Raw genomic sequence first — 16,434 nt, 5'->3', positions numbered from 1 at the left:
CTTCTAAATGAAGGTTGATGTCTCCTAGTACTAGTACACTGGAGTTGGTCACACATATGTTTGAAATGAAGTCCATGAAGTTGGTCTGGCCTTTGTTCCAGTTGCCTGGAAGTCTGTAAAACAAGACACAATTTAAATAGTTGTGTAGGGTATTGTTATGGATTCTGATTGAATAGATTTCAAGTTGAGGTGCCATGGACTCGGCAATGGTTTCGGTGGTAAAGTGAGATCAATAGATTAGTGCTATGCCTCCACCTCTTTTTTCCTTTCTGGTCCAGTGTGTGATTTTGTATCCTGGAGGGCACAGGTCTAGGATTATGGGGTCTTTTTGGTCGTGCATCTAGGTTTTGCTGATGAACAGTAGGTCAAGGTCTTCTGCTGTGATCCAATCTGTTAGGGTTGCTGTTTTGTTTACTGCGGATCTGGCATTGATGTAGCCCACTTGGATTGTTTGGTATGGGTCTTCTGCATTTGGTGTTGTGTGGACTTTTATTAGTTGTCATTTCTTAGATGGGGTGAGTTTATTTGGGCCCTTCTTTGCATTCTGAGTTAATTGTCTACATGTTGGTGTTCTTCCTTTGTTTAGGTTGCTGTCTGATTGATGAGGTGTGGTGTGTCTAATCAGTCTCTGATGATTATGCAGTATGCGTATGATATTATTGTCTGCAAGAGGGGTGGTCAGTGTAAAGTGGATCAGTGACGGAGTAGATTATTAGGAGTAGTTTGAGGGTATTTATTTTGGTTTCTGTTCTCTGTGGGCTAGAAATGGGGCTGTTCCAGATGACTGGGTGTGTGGGAATAGTTTTGCTCTTTGGTTTGAGTCTGGTGTTTTGATCTTGTGTGTTATTTCAGCTTGCCATTCTAGCTGTGGAGGTCAGTATTGAATTAGGTTTCAATGATGGGTTAATGAACAGTCAGGCAGCTACAATTGAGTGCCTTCATGACATTCACAGCTGCACATATCCCCACGGTCCCGTGCATCAGTTTTACAACAATGAATAGGTGATAGCAGTTTGATAGTGGGGGGGGGGGGGGGGGTGAGGGAGAAGAGACATACAGGATCAGTAGTCTCTTTTTCTTTGTCTCTTAGCAGCTTTGTATTTCCCTCCCTCCTTGCCCAAAAATTCTTTATGGCTCCAGTTACTGGCTTTGGTTGGAGGGGAGGGGGGAGGACTTCAGAGCTCCTTCAGGCGGTTAAGCAGGAGGGTGTCACTTCAGAGCTCCTTCAGGTGATTAGCAGGAGGGTGTCACATGTGCAGCCCATAGGACTTAGGTTGGAAGATTCCAACTTCTGTGCACCTTCACAGAATTAACAGGGCGGTGTTATACATGCCTCAAAAAGAATTCAGGTTGGGAGTTTCCTTTTCACCCTGATCCTACCTCAAGACTTCTGATCAACTTTGCAGCATACACTTTAAGTTAGATTCAGTTCAGTTTCAGTTAAGTGGTCAGGGAAAGATGTTTGAATGACAATAGGAAGGCACTTGACTCAATTGTTCTTTGGTATGTGGCTCTTAGATACTGTTTCAATCCTCCCTAGGCTCTTCTTATCTGTCCCAGCCAGCTCCCCAGCAAAAGTGCCTAACAGTCCCAAGTATTGCTTTTCCTAAATAAAATCTCTCCCACTCTTTACTCACGATCTGTTGCCTCGAGGTGCGCCCCAGGGCACAGGGATTCCAGCTGTTCCCGGCACAGGGACTCCGGCTACTCCCAATGTGGACGCGGGCAGCTTCCACCATGGCCATCGCGATCAGCATGGAGCCTTGGTGTCTCACCACGTGCTGCCCAGGTTATTGCGTCACGCCTCGGGGTTGTTCCTCTCCTTTGTCCTCCCGGCTCCACTGCCTCGTGTGCAACGCTCCTCTCCTCCACCTCACCCTGCAGCCGCAGGCGGCCAGCCACTCGGAGCTCCCCACGCTGCACAGCGTGTGCAGGGGCGCTGCTGCCAAACCGGCGACGCCGTGGGTGGCCTCCGATGTCCAGTCCGGGGCGACGCTGCGGCCCTGAGGCTGGGAGGGAGCCGCTCTCAGCACTAACCAGTCCGATGAGGATGTCCGCAGGGCTCTCGTGAGGTGTCTCGGGCTCAGGCCATCCTCCCTACAGTTCCCGGCGAGACCGTTCGTCTGGGATGCGGGCGGGAATCGAGGTCCGTCAGGGCGGCGCCGCAGCCCCGAAGCACGGAGGATCCACGGTTGGCTTTCAGCACCATTACACTCGAGGTAAAGGTGCGCCATTTGGTGGGTTTTGTGGTGAGTGACTAGTACTTACGAGTCAGTGTGCCATTACAGTGAGCGCTCCCAGAGTACAAGGACAGAGCCGGGAGGAACATAGTAAGTGAGATCTGACAGGCAGGATAGTTATAAATTCAAATAAATCTTCCCATCATGAGTCTCTCTGCACTATGTGTGTCAGCCTCAGGCATTTTTGACCCTAAGCTAGCTGCTCCAACAATTAAGCGGCAGAACCTCCTGCCCTCCTCATGTCTCCTCCATATCTTCTCTCAGATAGCTGCCTTCTTCTGCCTGAAAAAAAAGGTGCAAAATGTAACAACTGTTAATAGTCTTATTGTTAATATACCTCTTGGAAGACCTTAAGTCCAATATACATGCTGGAATATGTGGGGTCTAATTTCTCTGTCCCCGCACATTGCTGCTGGGTGGTTAAGTTTATCTAACTTCTATACGCACGTCTGAAAGATAATCCAATTATCTTCCCAGAGGGTGTAAACACATGGCAACCAAATCTTTGGGAAGTTTGTACCAACAACTCGAAATAGAAGGCTTGGGTCCATCAACATCTTTTTAAATCCAAATTTCCGAAAGCATCACACTTGTGGAAGAGCCTATGAAGGAACAGTGTTTTGGGTCTGTAAAATATATTGGATATTTTCCTGCCTTGATTATGTCTTGAAGTGTATTTCTGATATTTGGCCAGCAGGTGGTGTTTCTTTGCTGTAAAGCTGCTACATGGAACTGAATGTTCTTTTTCTTTAACACAAGCAGGAAGCAAGCAGTGGTATACTTTTAAATCTTTTTGACTGGGCTCTTATGGGCCTAGAAGCTCATTTCCTTTAGAGTGTACTGATTTTGCCTCCAGTCCTAGCTAGGAAGAAAAGAGAACAGGATCTCTTTGCTAAGGCTCAGTAAATAGGTTAAATATCCTGATCTTCCCAGGTACTTTTCAGAAAGTAAGCAAATGTTTAGTTAGTGTTATAATTGATCCATATTTCAGTTACCTGTTATTGTCTACTGATGGCACTTCTTTTGGTTAATGTTCAATTTTTAAGGACAATTAAATATTCCTTTTCAGATTATTGCATCTGGACTGATAAAGAATCTTGGTGGTGTTGGGTCTGTGAGTGCTTTCTGGGAACTGTGGGAAGTGTGGCCCCAGTAACTTAGAAATCACTGGGGATAATTTGAGAGTGGGAGAGTCGCCCAAAGGCGGTTGTGACCCAGTCGGTTGGAGGTGGGTGCTAGTGTACAGCAGAAGCAGCAGGTGCAGGCGGACCTGAGTTGTGCTGGAGATAGACTCTTTTAAGTGGCGGACGGGTAACCCCAGGCGGGTGGCTAGGTGTTTTGTGACAGAGCCTCATGGCCCTTCCAAAAGAATGAAAATGGATGTTAGCATTAGCAGTTTTCTGAGTGACTTATGGAACAATGTCTCCTTGGAAAGCTGCTGTTAATGAATTATACAGTTACTTATGTTCCGCTGATGCCTACGATAATATTTTGACATTTTGGAAAAATAAATAAAAGAGTTGGCCGGAACTAGCAAAACTTGCAAGGGGGATCCCATGCATTCCTGCTACAGCATGTCCTCTCAGAGGACATTTTCTATTGCAGGAAGGATTGTGGAAGGAAGGAGAGCTAGACTGAATCCTGAGATTGTAAATGACATATTATTCATCTATGGCTAAAAAAAAAAAAATCAGAATAGTTTGAAAGTATAGGGAGTGCTTCAAAGGGCATATTTCTTCCCCATTAGGGTATACAGAGCAGGCTGTATCTTGTGGATTAGAACTAATATTTGCTGCAGTGCATGTCTCATAATTTAAGGACATTGTTGGGGTTGGAAGGATATAATTAAACTCTGGAATTTGTTGCCGGAGAAAGTGGTGAAGGCGGTTAGCTTAGCAGAGATTAAGAAGGGGTTGGACGGTTTCATAAAGGACAAGTCCATAAACCGCTACTAAATGGACTTGGGAAAAATCCACAATTCCAGGAATAACATGTATAGAATGTTTGTACGTTTGAGAAGCTTGCCAGGTGCCCTTGGCCTGGATTGGCCGCTGTCGTGGACAGGATGCTGGGCTCGATGGACCCTTGGTCTTTTCCCAGTATGGCATTACTTATGTAGGGGGTTTATTTCAGTTGCTCGTTGGAATTGGATTATTTGTTTCCTGTGGCTGTGCAGGGAAGGGCTAACAACTCAGGCCGTTTCTTTACATCTTTGTAAGTGGGGCAGGGAGAGAATATTTTTGAAGGGGGAGGAAGGGAGGGCAAACGGGGGGGGGGGGGGGGGGGGTTGTTGATCCTTGATTTGTATTATTGATTTATAAACAGTTGAACAGAACACTGTTCCTTTTCATACTTTAATAAAAAAAAAAAGGTTAACTACAAAACCATAACTGTTTTTATATTTAAACTTGTATGGATGGAGTCAGAGCTCCCGGGGACAAACATTGTCCCGTGTCATTCTCTAAGCCCAGTTTTTAAAAAATTAAGGTCTGTTGGCTTTAGCCTCCTGAGCCCTGACCCTGTTCAGCAAGGGAGAGCACTCTAGCCTTAGGCCCAGATAAAATAATTACTGCATAGCCATTTAGATAGCAATGGCTACAAAGAAACGAGTGCAGTACAGCTAACAAGAAGTGTCACCCAAACCTCTGCTCTATATCCAGTGAAGTGGGAATTGGGGAACCCTCTTCATCCTGAGAGAGAAGGCAGTGGCTGTGGTAATTAACTTATTTCAAATAGTTGGGCACTCTAAAGCTCCAGCTGTGTTTGAAAGCTAGGACACAATTATAACTTTTGCTGCTGCAGCCTTACAACTGGGAACTGAAAGACTTCCCGTTTCCTGCATGTCTATCAGGGCTCAGCACCTGCATACCTGATATCCTTTTGAGATCAGAATAACTAAGTCTATAAACTGTTTTGATTTGTTTTTCAATGAGGAACAGCATATCACGTTTTAATGAACAATATTTAGCATGCAAATTGTACTGGCTGTTATGTGAGATTGAAGAGGAGAAGAAGTTTTAGAGAGAGAGAGAGAGAGAGAGAGAGAGAGAGAGAGAGGGGACTCTTCACAGAGCTTCCTTTACTAGGAGTAAAGTGAAATACTGCAAAGGAGAAGTGTAAATATTTTCTAGAGCCCTGCACTTACACTGCCTCTGCCTTAATTGTCCCTGATAGTTTACTTCAAAAATAAGGAGGGTTAAACAATTATTGTGGTTCAGAGCACATCAACCATGTGGTCTGCTTTTATTTTTGAGAATTGATTGACTCTAAGAGTGTAGATTGCAGCCTTATTCGGCCTTCTGAGCTTTTCTCCAGTCTTGGCCCATACCCTAAAATTAAAACATTGTGTACCCAACCAGACTTCATGCTCCAGAGTGCACATTAGACAGTTGCCTAGGGTTATCCCAAAAGTCAAGGCTTACACATATCTAAATAGAGTGAAATGTATTAAAAGATGGCTAGAATTATTAAAAATATTAATTATTTAGCCCAAAACAAAGACTAGAGCTCAAAGTAGCCTAAACCAATATTATTAATCAAGAACCCAGTGTGGTACAGCAGAAAAATGCTTGGTCGCAAACTTTGCGCCATGATTATTACTTACAATCAAACTGTGGTTAGCAAGCTTCATTGTAGTAGTGGCCACCATCTTTCCTCCCTCCCTAGGCTATAGCATCTTGTTGCTGTAGCATGGCCATAAAGCAGGGGTGGGCAGCCATGGTCCTTGAGGGCCACAACCCAGTCGATTAAGATTCCCATAATAAGTATGCATGAGATTGATCTGCATGTACTGCTTCCATTGTGTGCAAATCTCATGCATATTCATTGTGGAAATCTTGTAAACCCAACTGGGTTGTGGCATTTGAGGACTCTGGTTGTCTACTCCTACCCTAGAGGATAGAAAATAGACTCAATCGAGGGAATCTGGTTATTTAAACAGGTGATGGCAGTGCACTAATTACCCTCATGAGAAAGAGAGGGACAACGCTTAATCAAAGGGATCTGATGCTTCGAAGTATAAACTTACTGGAAAGGCTGTCCTTTTGTATCAAGTAGATGAATGCATTTATATGCCAATATAAGAAATTAAACTTGAGAGAGCTGTGGTATTGGAAGCTTAAGGCCGGCAGGACTCAGCTTTAAGATAATAAATGAAATGCTTTGCTCGGGAAGGACCAAATACCTTGTTCCTGCTCTTTCAATTTCTTCTTTTCCATCTTTTTTTCCTTTACACTTCGTAGCTTGGCTTTCCCAATTCCACCAGCCTGGCGGATGGACTCCAAGAGAGAGGCTCTGCCGTTGGAGGGGTTGACTACTTCTTTTGGAGCTCCCTGGACTGGAGCTGTATAGAAATAAATCAAAGCTCAAATAAGAGACAGAACTTTGGATGACCGCTTGAACAATTAAACTCAATACTAGAGGATATAGAACTAATAAGGCCATATCAGCAAGACTGCAATTTTCAGTATCCCTGTGCAACTTGCAAATCTGCACACACAGTACAAAATGTATACAGGTCTACACCTTTTTCTACTAGAAAGGTAAATTTAATGGAAACAAAATAAATTCTTCCTGACTCCAAGCAGGTGACCAAAACAAACTAAACTATTCCTGTATATTATTAGAAGAATTCCTTTCATATCTTAAAATAATTTACATATACACCTACAAAATGTGTTAGAAATAGTTTGATTCCTTATAATTGAAATAAATGCATTTTGTCATTGGGTCTGGATAATACAACTCAGCCTTGCTTCACATCTTATTAAATATCATAAAAAACATATTTACAAAATATTTTATCACAAGGAACAGAAACAGTATATATAAACATCTAAGGTGGGAAGTGACCTCACAATCTTCAGGCCAGAGGTAAAGAGAGTAAGTATGGCACGATTCTACATCATAAGAAACTAATTAATAAGAGCATTAGTAATCAAGCCCCATATTCATGAAATAATGCAGATGCTGCACTTTTGAAAACATCCAGTGCAATAAAATAGACCAAAGAAAAAAAGAAAAGGCAGCTCAGACTTTAGTCATTTGCAGAAATCCTCCCTACCTGCATCTGAGCCTCCATCAATTCCTAGCTGTGATGGTGTGGAAGTGAGTGGTGGTGGAGGTGGTGGTGGAGGAATATGTGAAGTAATTACTGGAGGAGGTGGAGGTGGTGGAGGAGGTGGCGGTGGTGACAATGACAGCATCATTCCTTCATCCCGAAGGTCTGAAAATAAAGACAATCAAAAAAATTTGAATCCATTATCCTTTCTGAAACAATAATACACAAATTTCATACTCATTTGTATCAAAAATTGTACTGATTGTGCCTCCTATTATACTGTCACACAGCGAAGTTGCTTACAGTTCTCTGGGGACAACAACATAACTAGCTAAATAGTAGTAGTAGTTACATTCACTTGCTGATGTGTGCTGAAATAGCTCATCCCTGGAACCCTATGGAAAAGCTTCGTCTGTATAATTTAGAATTCCTGTGCAGCCATTACCTCCTGGAGCTTCATGAAAATATGCAAGCAAAATCCCCCCCCCCCCCCCCCCCCCAAAATAAAAGAAACATAAATAGAAAAACACACATACACACACACACATATATATAAAATGAAAGCCATAAAACCTCTGGATTCCAGTAAACTATCTAGTGGAGCCATCATCAAATTGAACAGGATGGGGGGGGGGGGGGGGGGGGGAGGGGATCACTGAGGAACACCAGAAACTGAGGGCTAGGATGGTACATTTATTATATTTCAGCTACTTTCTCTGTCCATAATGGACTCACAATCTAACTCTTTGTACCTGGAGCAATGGAGAGTTAAGAAACTTGCCTAAGCTCACAAGGAGATGTAGTGGGAATTGAACCCAGTTCCCCAGATTCTCAAAACTATAGCTATCTCTGGCTGGAGTGTTACTATATTGACTATTCAAAAATGTCCAAATTATTCTACAAACATGTTCTGTACAGAAGGGTAGCAAGATGGAAGGCACTACTGAACAGCTACGTAGACGGCAATTCTATAACTGGTAGCAGCTTATTCTATAAAGGAACATAGGCACCTACTTTCCTTTATAGAATAGTAGTGTAACATGTAAGCCGCATTGAGCCTGCCATGAGTGGGAAAGCGTGGGGTACAAATGTAACAAAAAAAAAAATAAGCACTTGAAAGTTAGGCACCATCTCTACATCAGCCATGGAGTTGGTGTAAGTGTCAGCACCTAAATGTGGCAGATACCCACATCACATTGTGTAAATCAGTGGTTCCCAAACCTGGTCCTGGAGACACCCCAGCCAGTCAGGTTTTCAGGATATCCACAATGAATATTCATGAGATGGATTTGCATGCAGTGGAAGCAGTGCATGCAAATCTCTCTCACGAATATTCACTGTGGATATCATGAAAACCTGACTGGATGGGGTGCCTCCAGGACCAGGTTTGGGAATCACGGGTGTAAGTTATGCATGTAAGTTCTACCTCTACCCATGTGTATGCTCCCCTTGCAAACAAGTGCAGTGTAAGTTAAAGCTCATATTTAGAATGGCACTTAGGTATGTATCTGCCAAAATTCTGCCTGTGTGCACACATACACATGTAAATACCATTATTTTAAATATTTATGTATGTAACCATCCCTACAGTAAATCATCATGGTGGTGGAGATGACACAGCACCTCACCTTAATACCATCCCTACAGTAAAGCGTGGTGGCGGCAACAGCAATATGTGGTAGGGGTGCTTTCTAGCAGTGGGAACAGGGAGGTTTATGAGGAAAAAGGGAAAGATGGATGGTCCAAAGTAGGTTGATTCTGGAGGAAAACATATTCCATTCTACCTCTGACCTAGGAAATTCACCTTTCAGCATGATAAAGATTGTAAGCACAAAGCAAAAGCAGCAATGAAGTGACTCAGCATGTCCTAGAGTAGCCCAGTCAAAGCCTTAACCAGATTCTAATATTCAGTCTGTGGTAATGCTTAACTCCAGGCCACAGACAATCCTCAACCAACTTTCAAGAGAGTTTGAGCTAATCTTCTGAAAAGGATGGGCAAAACCTGCTCCAACCAGCTGTGCAAAGTTGATAATACATTTATCCTAAATGACTCATGGCTATTATTGCTACAAAAAAAGCTTCCAACAAGTACTGAGTCAAGGAGTGTGAAGACTTATGCAATCAAGACTTTTTGGTTCATTATTCTTAATTACTTTTTCCATATTTCTGCAAATTGTTCTCTCACAATGACATATACAGAATATTGTATAGATCAGTGAAAAACTCCTACTTTAATACACTATGAATTGTATTTTAGACAGAATATTAAAAAATGTACAATGTGAAGATGTTTACAAGGCACTCTATAATATACTTCTACCACCTGTACATGTTCTGTGCTTATGAGATGAATTCAGGCTTTTCACAAGGATATTTTCAATACCCAAGAGTAACAGCTGCAAATAAAATGATTTTTACATTAATTTATCTTTACTTAGTACTAGTGTTGCCAATTTCTGTCCCAATGACACAAGTTCCTATAAATTTAGCAGTGTGGCCCTTATAGGATAATACTATGATGTCCCAGCCAGGAGTAAATGACTCTTCTAAGGTGCCAATCAATGAACATGTTCCATACCCTTAGTGGTTTTCGTATGTCTGACCAATGTGCAAAACAAGAAGGCTTTATGCCCAGTATCACCAGTAACAAGAAAATACAATTCTGTAGGACATTGATAATTGAATTCTTTAACATAAGAACAAATACCCATTAGGTTGAGAGCACTTATTTCTCACAAGTTCAGACATTGATAAAAACAGATATGGACTAAAGAGCAGAGTACCTTATTAATTGTAGCACGGAAATTTTCACCTGCCTGGAGTGAATGTGATGAACCTCATGTGTCACCAAGATAAGATTTTAGATAGTGCCAGGGTGGATTCAGCTGTCTTGATACACGCAGGTGCCAATGACAAAGGCAAATGTGGAAAGGAGGTTCTAGAAGCCAAGCTTAGGCTGTTCTGTAAAAAGTTGAAATCCAGAACCTCCAGGGCAGCATTCTCAGATGCCCCATTCCATGTACAAGACCAAGTTACAGGCAGAGCTCCAGTGTCTCAATGCATGGATGGGACTATGATGCAGGGATGAGTGATTTAGATATGTTAGGAACTGGGTAACATTCTGGCGAAGGGGGAATCTATTGCAAAAGGATGGGTTCAACCTTTAATCGGGGTGGAACCAGGCCTCTGGTGCTAACATTTAAAAAGGAGATAGAGCCGCTTTTAAACTAGACTCGGAGGGAAAGCTGATAGCCATTCAAGAGCACATAATTCGGAGTGAGATATCTTTGAAGGATACTACCAAACAAGGGAAGTCAGAACATCCCAATAGAAATGCTACAACAAAGTCAAAAGTCAGTCAGGAGCCCTTGAGGGGATTGCTGAGTAAAGACTGCAAATTATCCCTGTGTACTGCTATGCAGCTTGCAGATACGAACAAAACGCACATGTTGAGATGTCTGTATAGAAATGCTAGAAGTCTGAAAACTAATATACAAGAGTTTGATTATATAGCACTAAATGAAGACGCAAATGTAATAGGCATCTCAGAGACCTGGTGGAAGGAGGACAATCAATAAACACTTACCAGGGTACAAATATCGTAATGATAGGGTAGATCAAATTGGAGGGGGGATAGAACTATGTTAAAGAGGGAACAGAAAACCAGAATAAAAATTCAGCAAGAAACAAATGGTAGTGTGTAATCCTTATGGATAGAAAATCCTTATGAGAAGGGAAAGAGAATACTGGTAGGTTGATACTAATCAAACAATACACATTCAGGAATCTAATAAACAATACCTCAGTTTTAAATCAAAACAGTTATAAAGAAGGTTTCTACACTAATAATAATATCGTTATAAATTTAATACAATTTTATTCATTTCAAAGAATCTATAAATGTCTCAATCAGTCAATCTGTTCCCATCAATTTGAGAAAGAACAATCTTCACACATGGATTTCCTTCAAAACTCCTCAGTTCATTAATTTGCCATAAGGTATTGACAATTTATGACATATTCTTGTATTTCCACTCTTTTTACAATAATCTTCCAGCCCGACACAAAATTTGTGTTTCACCCCTTAGGCTTCATCAGGAGCTGTCAGTCAGGTATCGAACAATTCACAATCTTAGCGTGACATAGTTGAAAATCCCAATCCGTCTATTATTCCATTACTTCAAAGAGCAACTTTGCGCATGTGAATTGTTCGATATCTGGCTGACAGCTCCTGATGACGCCTAAGGGGTGAAACACAAATTATGTGTTGGGCTGGAAGATTATTATAAAGAGTGGAAACACAGACTGGAAGATTATTGTAAAAAGAGTGGAAATACAAGAATATGTCATAAATTGTCTATACCTTATGGCAAATTAATGGACTGAGGAGTTTTGGAGGAAATCCATGTGTGAAAATTGTTCTCTCTCAAATTGATGGGAACAGATTGACTGATTCGGACATTTATAGTGTGCTGGTTGGTTCACTTCAGCACTTTCACCATGGATTAACTGCTGAGGACTTGAGATGTTCTTTTAACTATGTTATATATGTGGGGAATGATTGCTATGTTTTATTGTTACGGATAAGATTGTTGTGCTTTATTACTGTTGAAAAGATTCTTTGAAATGAATAAATTTGTATTAAATTTATAACGATATTATTAGTGTAGAAACCTTCTTTATAACTGTTTTGAGGTTGATACTAATGTCAACCAGGCCAGAATGAACAGACAAATGATATGCTAGCAGAAATTAGGGAAGCTAGTAAATTTGGCAAAACTATAAAAATGGTGATTTTTTTTTTCGATGTAATTGCTTTACAAGTTGACACATCTACCACAGTTTATTCTAAGTCAACAGGTAGGAACACTCTCTTACACTTCAATAGTCTGCATCCTAGAGCACTTAAAGCTAGTTCGCCTTTTGCTCAATTTCTACATTACTGCAGAATATGTTATTCAAATATGGAACATCAACAAACTTCTGAAAATCTAGCAGTCAAATTCCTATCATAAGGATACCCTGAATGACTGACCAAGCAGGTGTGCAAAAAAGCTTTCTACAATAACAGAGTGCCTATTATAAGACAGACCAAGTACTGTGGATTCAGATTATACTGTCTGCACTTTGAAATACACCACAATGTCTAAACAACATGCATGGATCATTTAACAAAACCAAAAAGACATCAGAATGTCCTTGGAGTCCATGAATGTGTTTGCATATACACGTAATAAAAATGTAAAAAATCAGATGTGTGGTCATAATATTCAACTGGACATTATGGACACAGATGTTGTGGACACTGCAAGATATGTGCAATCACTCTGGAGGATTCAAATTGGAGGGATTCAAGGACCAGAAGAGCGATATTTTTTGAACATAATACCACCAACATTATGGTCAATGTGATTTATTTGATTACATATCCTTGTCATCTGTACTATACAGGACACACATCCCACCCAGTCAAGGTTAAATAGCAGTGCACAAAAACTGCATATCATCACATGATGGAATAACCTATGGTCCATCACTGTGTTGCTAAACATACTTTTTATCATTTGAATTGCACTGTGATAGATCACATTCCTAGTACAATCAATAGAGGAGATATCCAACATGCATTGAATCAATGTGAAAATGGATATTTGAAAACTACAGAACCTTTCAGTCTAAATTCACATATAGAATGGAATGCATTTTACAGTTAACATCTCAATATGTTTTTGTTGTTTTTCCCCGCAGGTTTAATCTGGAGCTGATAGCTGATTGGCAGATTTGAATCTTACTATTCTCTTTTTCAGAAACAACAATTTTGATTTTGGTCTCTTGGTTTGTCTGAGCTGACAAGATGTGTTCCCTCGAAGCAGCTACGATAAAATAAGGATTCCTTGTAGGGAAGACGACAGCATTCTGAGTATAGATGATGTCCCATTTTTGAAGATGTCATAATTATTCTATATCACGCACTTGTATAAGAAGAACCTTTCTGAAATACCTTGTATTGAATTTGTTTTTTTATCTTGGAGCACAGTGGAGAAGTAGGATGTTTTTTTTTTTTTTTTTAAATAACTCATTGCGGGTTTTTGCCCACCCGTTACATATACTAAGTGATTCTGGAGGTGATAGGATAGCCAATGATTACATTGTTTTTGTGCACCCTGTTCTGGTTATAAATAAGGTGACTAACACTGATGTGTCCCCTTTCTTTCCTTTATTTTTATTTTCACTTTTGTCGGTTTTTTAAAAATATTTTTGTTGGTTATATGTGGTTAAACCCTTTCCTCTAAGATATGATAGTGGTTGTATTAGTATTTTGTGATTTCAGTTACCCCACTACTGACTGGATAAATGTCAAGTCAGGAAAAGCTAGGGAGGTAAAGTTCCTAGATGAAATAAACAACTACTTCATGGAACAGCTGGTTCGGGAACAAACAAGAGGAGAAACCTAGTTGAGATCCAGACCTTAGTGTAATGGAGAACTTTTGGGCCACTTGGCAATAGTGATTGCAACATGATCACATTTGTGGTAATGACTGGAGAGGGGACACTAAAGACATCCACTGAAAATCATTTAACTTTTGAAAGGACAACTATGATAAAATGTGGATAATGGTTAAAAAAGAAAAGAAAAGCTAAAAAGGAGCAGCTGCAAAGGATTGTGAAAAATTGCAAGAGAACCTTATGAGACTGGGCATCCAAATGGCAGAAGACGTTTAATATGAGCAAGTGCAAAGTGATGCATATGGGAAAGAGGAACCCAAACTATTGCTATGTGATTCAAGGTTGCACATTAGGAGTCATCATTGATGATACGCTGAAACTTTCTGCTCAGTGTGCAGAAGCAGCTAAGAAGCAAGTAAAATGTTAGAAATTATTAGCAAAGGAATGGAAAACAAATGAGAATGTTATAATGCCTCTATCACTCCAACATGTAACCGCACCTCAAATACTGTGTGCAATTCTGGTCACCACATCTCAAAAAAGATATAGCGGAATTAGGAAAGGTACAGTGAAGGGCGATGAAAATGATAAAAGAGACGGGATAAGTTCCCTATAAGGAAAAGCTAAAATGGCTAGGACTATTCAGTTTGGAGAAGGGACAGCTGATAGAGGTCTATAAAATACTGAGTGGAGTGGAATGGGCAGATGTGAATCGCTTGTTTACTCTTTCCAAAAATACTAGGTCTAGGGAGCATGCAATCAAGCTACTAAGCAGTAAATTTAAAACAAACCCAGAGAAAATATTTCCTTTATACCTAGTAAAGCATCTAACTTAGCTGTTCTCTCCTTGATGTGGACTTGAATCCATAATGTGTAGGGTACACCTTGGTATTTTATATTTTCCTGATTTTACTTAAATTGTTCCTTTGTATAACGAATATAAATTGCAATAAGAAGTAGCCAACTTGCTAGTCACACACATAAAAATCGACACCGGCTGCATACACTACAGCAGAGCAGGACATGGTTATCCACTCCTACACTAGCTAAGATAATATTCAAACAGCTTTCTTTTTTTTTTTTTTTTTTGTTAATAATTTTTTATTGACAAGAGCAATGTTTACAAACATCATCCAACAAAAATCACAGTATCAATATCACATACCATCACCATCAGTATAATGACCACCCGAAGGTAACAACGCCCATAAGACAACATTTTCAAAGTCCTATAAACCCGAGTCTTTGTTCATTAAAAACACAATTACTAGCTGAAACGCTCAGGGGTGCAAAACCCGTCTCCTCCAACCCCCCATTTGGTTGCCTCTGACAGCACTTGTCACTCTCCTCCTGCAGAGACACATGAAAGCATTCCCTCTTGTACATATTTTTCACTTCCCCCCCCCTCCCAGCACACCATTCCCGCTCCCTTCCCTGCCCCCCCCCCCCCCCCCCCGGAGACTTAGTGTTGCTGTTTTCCCAATCACTCCCGAGCTGCAATTGCTCATCATTCCGAACGCAGTGTGACTGTGTTATACACTCATAACTTCTGCTCCACACCTTTCGGCCTGCAGGTAGGCGATCTCTTTCACCTTCATTTTCAAACTTTGCACCTCCTTCCCATTCTGCCATTTGCTTCATAGCAGCATACCAATGAGCAAGAGGTGGGGGCTATTTGTCTATCTAGTGTTGCAGGATAATTTTTTTGGCCAACACCAGCGCCAAAAGTACAAATCTACAGCGTAGAACTGGAAGCCCCTGTTCTGCCAGATCAGTATCTATCCCCAGCATCAATATCCTGTAATTCCAGTCTATCTGCATGTCAACCACCTCTTCCATATATGCCAGAAACCCCTGCCAATATACCTTCAGGACTGGGCACGCCAAGAAGTGGTGCACTAGGGTGCCCTTCAGGTTCACATACTTATCACAATCTGCTGATTCCCACAAACCCATTGCCTTGCCCATACTCTGTGTAATATACGTGTGGTGCAGCAGTTTAAATTGGATTTCATGGCAGGTCACATTGGGCGTTATTAAATGGGCCAAGTCAAAACATCTTTGAAGCTCAGGCAGGAAACCTCCACCCCCAATATGTCGCTCCACCGGATTGCTAGCTGAACCAGTGCTGTGCTAGGGGCCCACATTTTCCCCAAGCGATACCACCCAGAAAGCTTATTATTTTCTACTGGCATCTGTTTAAACACCACATCGGGGGCTGTAACTGGGGGTATTTTCTTATCCTTAGTTCGCACTGAGAGCACATAGTGTTTCAGCTGCAAATACGAAAATGATAGGGCTTGGGGTATATTCCATCTAGTCTGACACTCGCCAAAGGACGGCACTGTAATCCCCCCCCCCCCCCGTCCTACATATCTGCATCCCTGTCGTGCCCATACATGAAAAACGGATGCGCCCTGCCCTGCAGGGAATTCTGGGTTATCCTGAAATTCTATAAATGGAGAGGAGCCCCCAGCCCCCCCCCCCCCCCCCCCCCCCACTTTCTGTCACCACCAATCCCACGCCGAGCAAAGTGGTTATTTTTTTTAACAAAAATGAAATTTTTATTCCCAATTTCCTAGCGTGCAAAGCGTTAAAAACTGATCAGGGGCGGGCCGCATACTCCCACACCTCCGAGGGTGCAAACACATAGTGCCCCATATGCACCTCGTGTATCCATCGCATAGT

The 16,434-nt window shown here is 41.3% G+C and overlaps 1 protein-coding gene across 4 annotated transcripts in view; it reads right to left on the bottom strand.

Moving 5' to 3' along the window:
- The window catches only part of WASHC1 (WASH complex subunit 1), a 273,146-nt gene that overhangs the window by 23,043 nt on the left and 233,669 nt on the right, over window positions 1–16,434 (bottom strand). For all 4 annotated transcript variants that reach the window (XM_030214831.1, XM_030214830.1, XM_030214832.1 and 1 more), the window contains exons 8-9: window positions 7,303–7,464; window positions 6,424–6,582 (exon numbers count right to left, since the gene is read on the bottom strand). In XM_030214831.1, coding sequence (XP_030070691.1) covers window positions 6,424–6,582; window positions 7,303–7,464 — 321 coding nt within the window. The remainder of the gene's footprint in view (window positions 1–6,423; window positions 6,583–7,302; window positions 7,465–16,434) is intronic.

Source organism: Microcaecilia unicolor, chromosome 9 (assembly GCF_901765095.1).
Source record: "Microcaecilia unicolor chromosome 9, aMicUni1.1, whole genome shotgun sequence".
Classification (NCBI taxonomy): Eukaryota; Metazoa; Chordata; class Amphibia; order Gymnophiona; family Siphonopidae; genus Microcaecilia; species Microcaecilia unicolor.
This window is presented reverse-complemented; position numbering and strand designations above follow the sequence as displayed.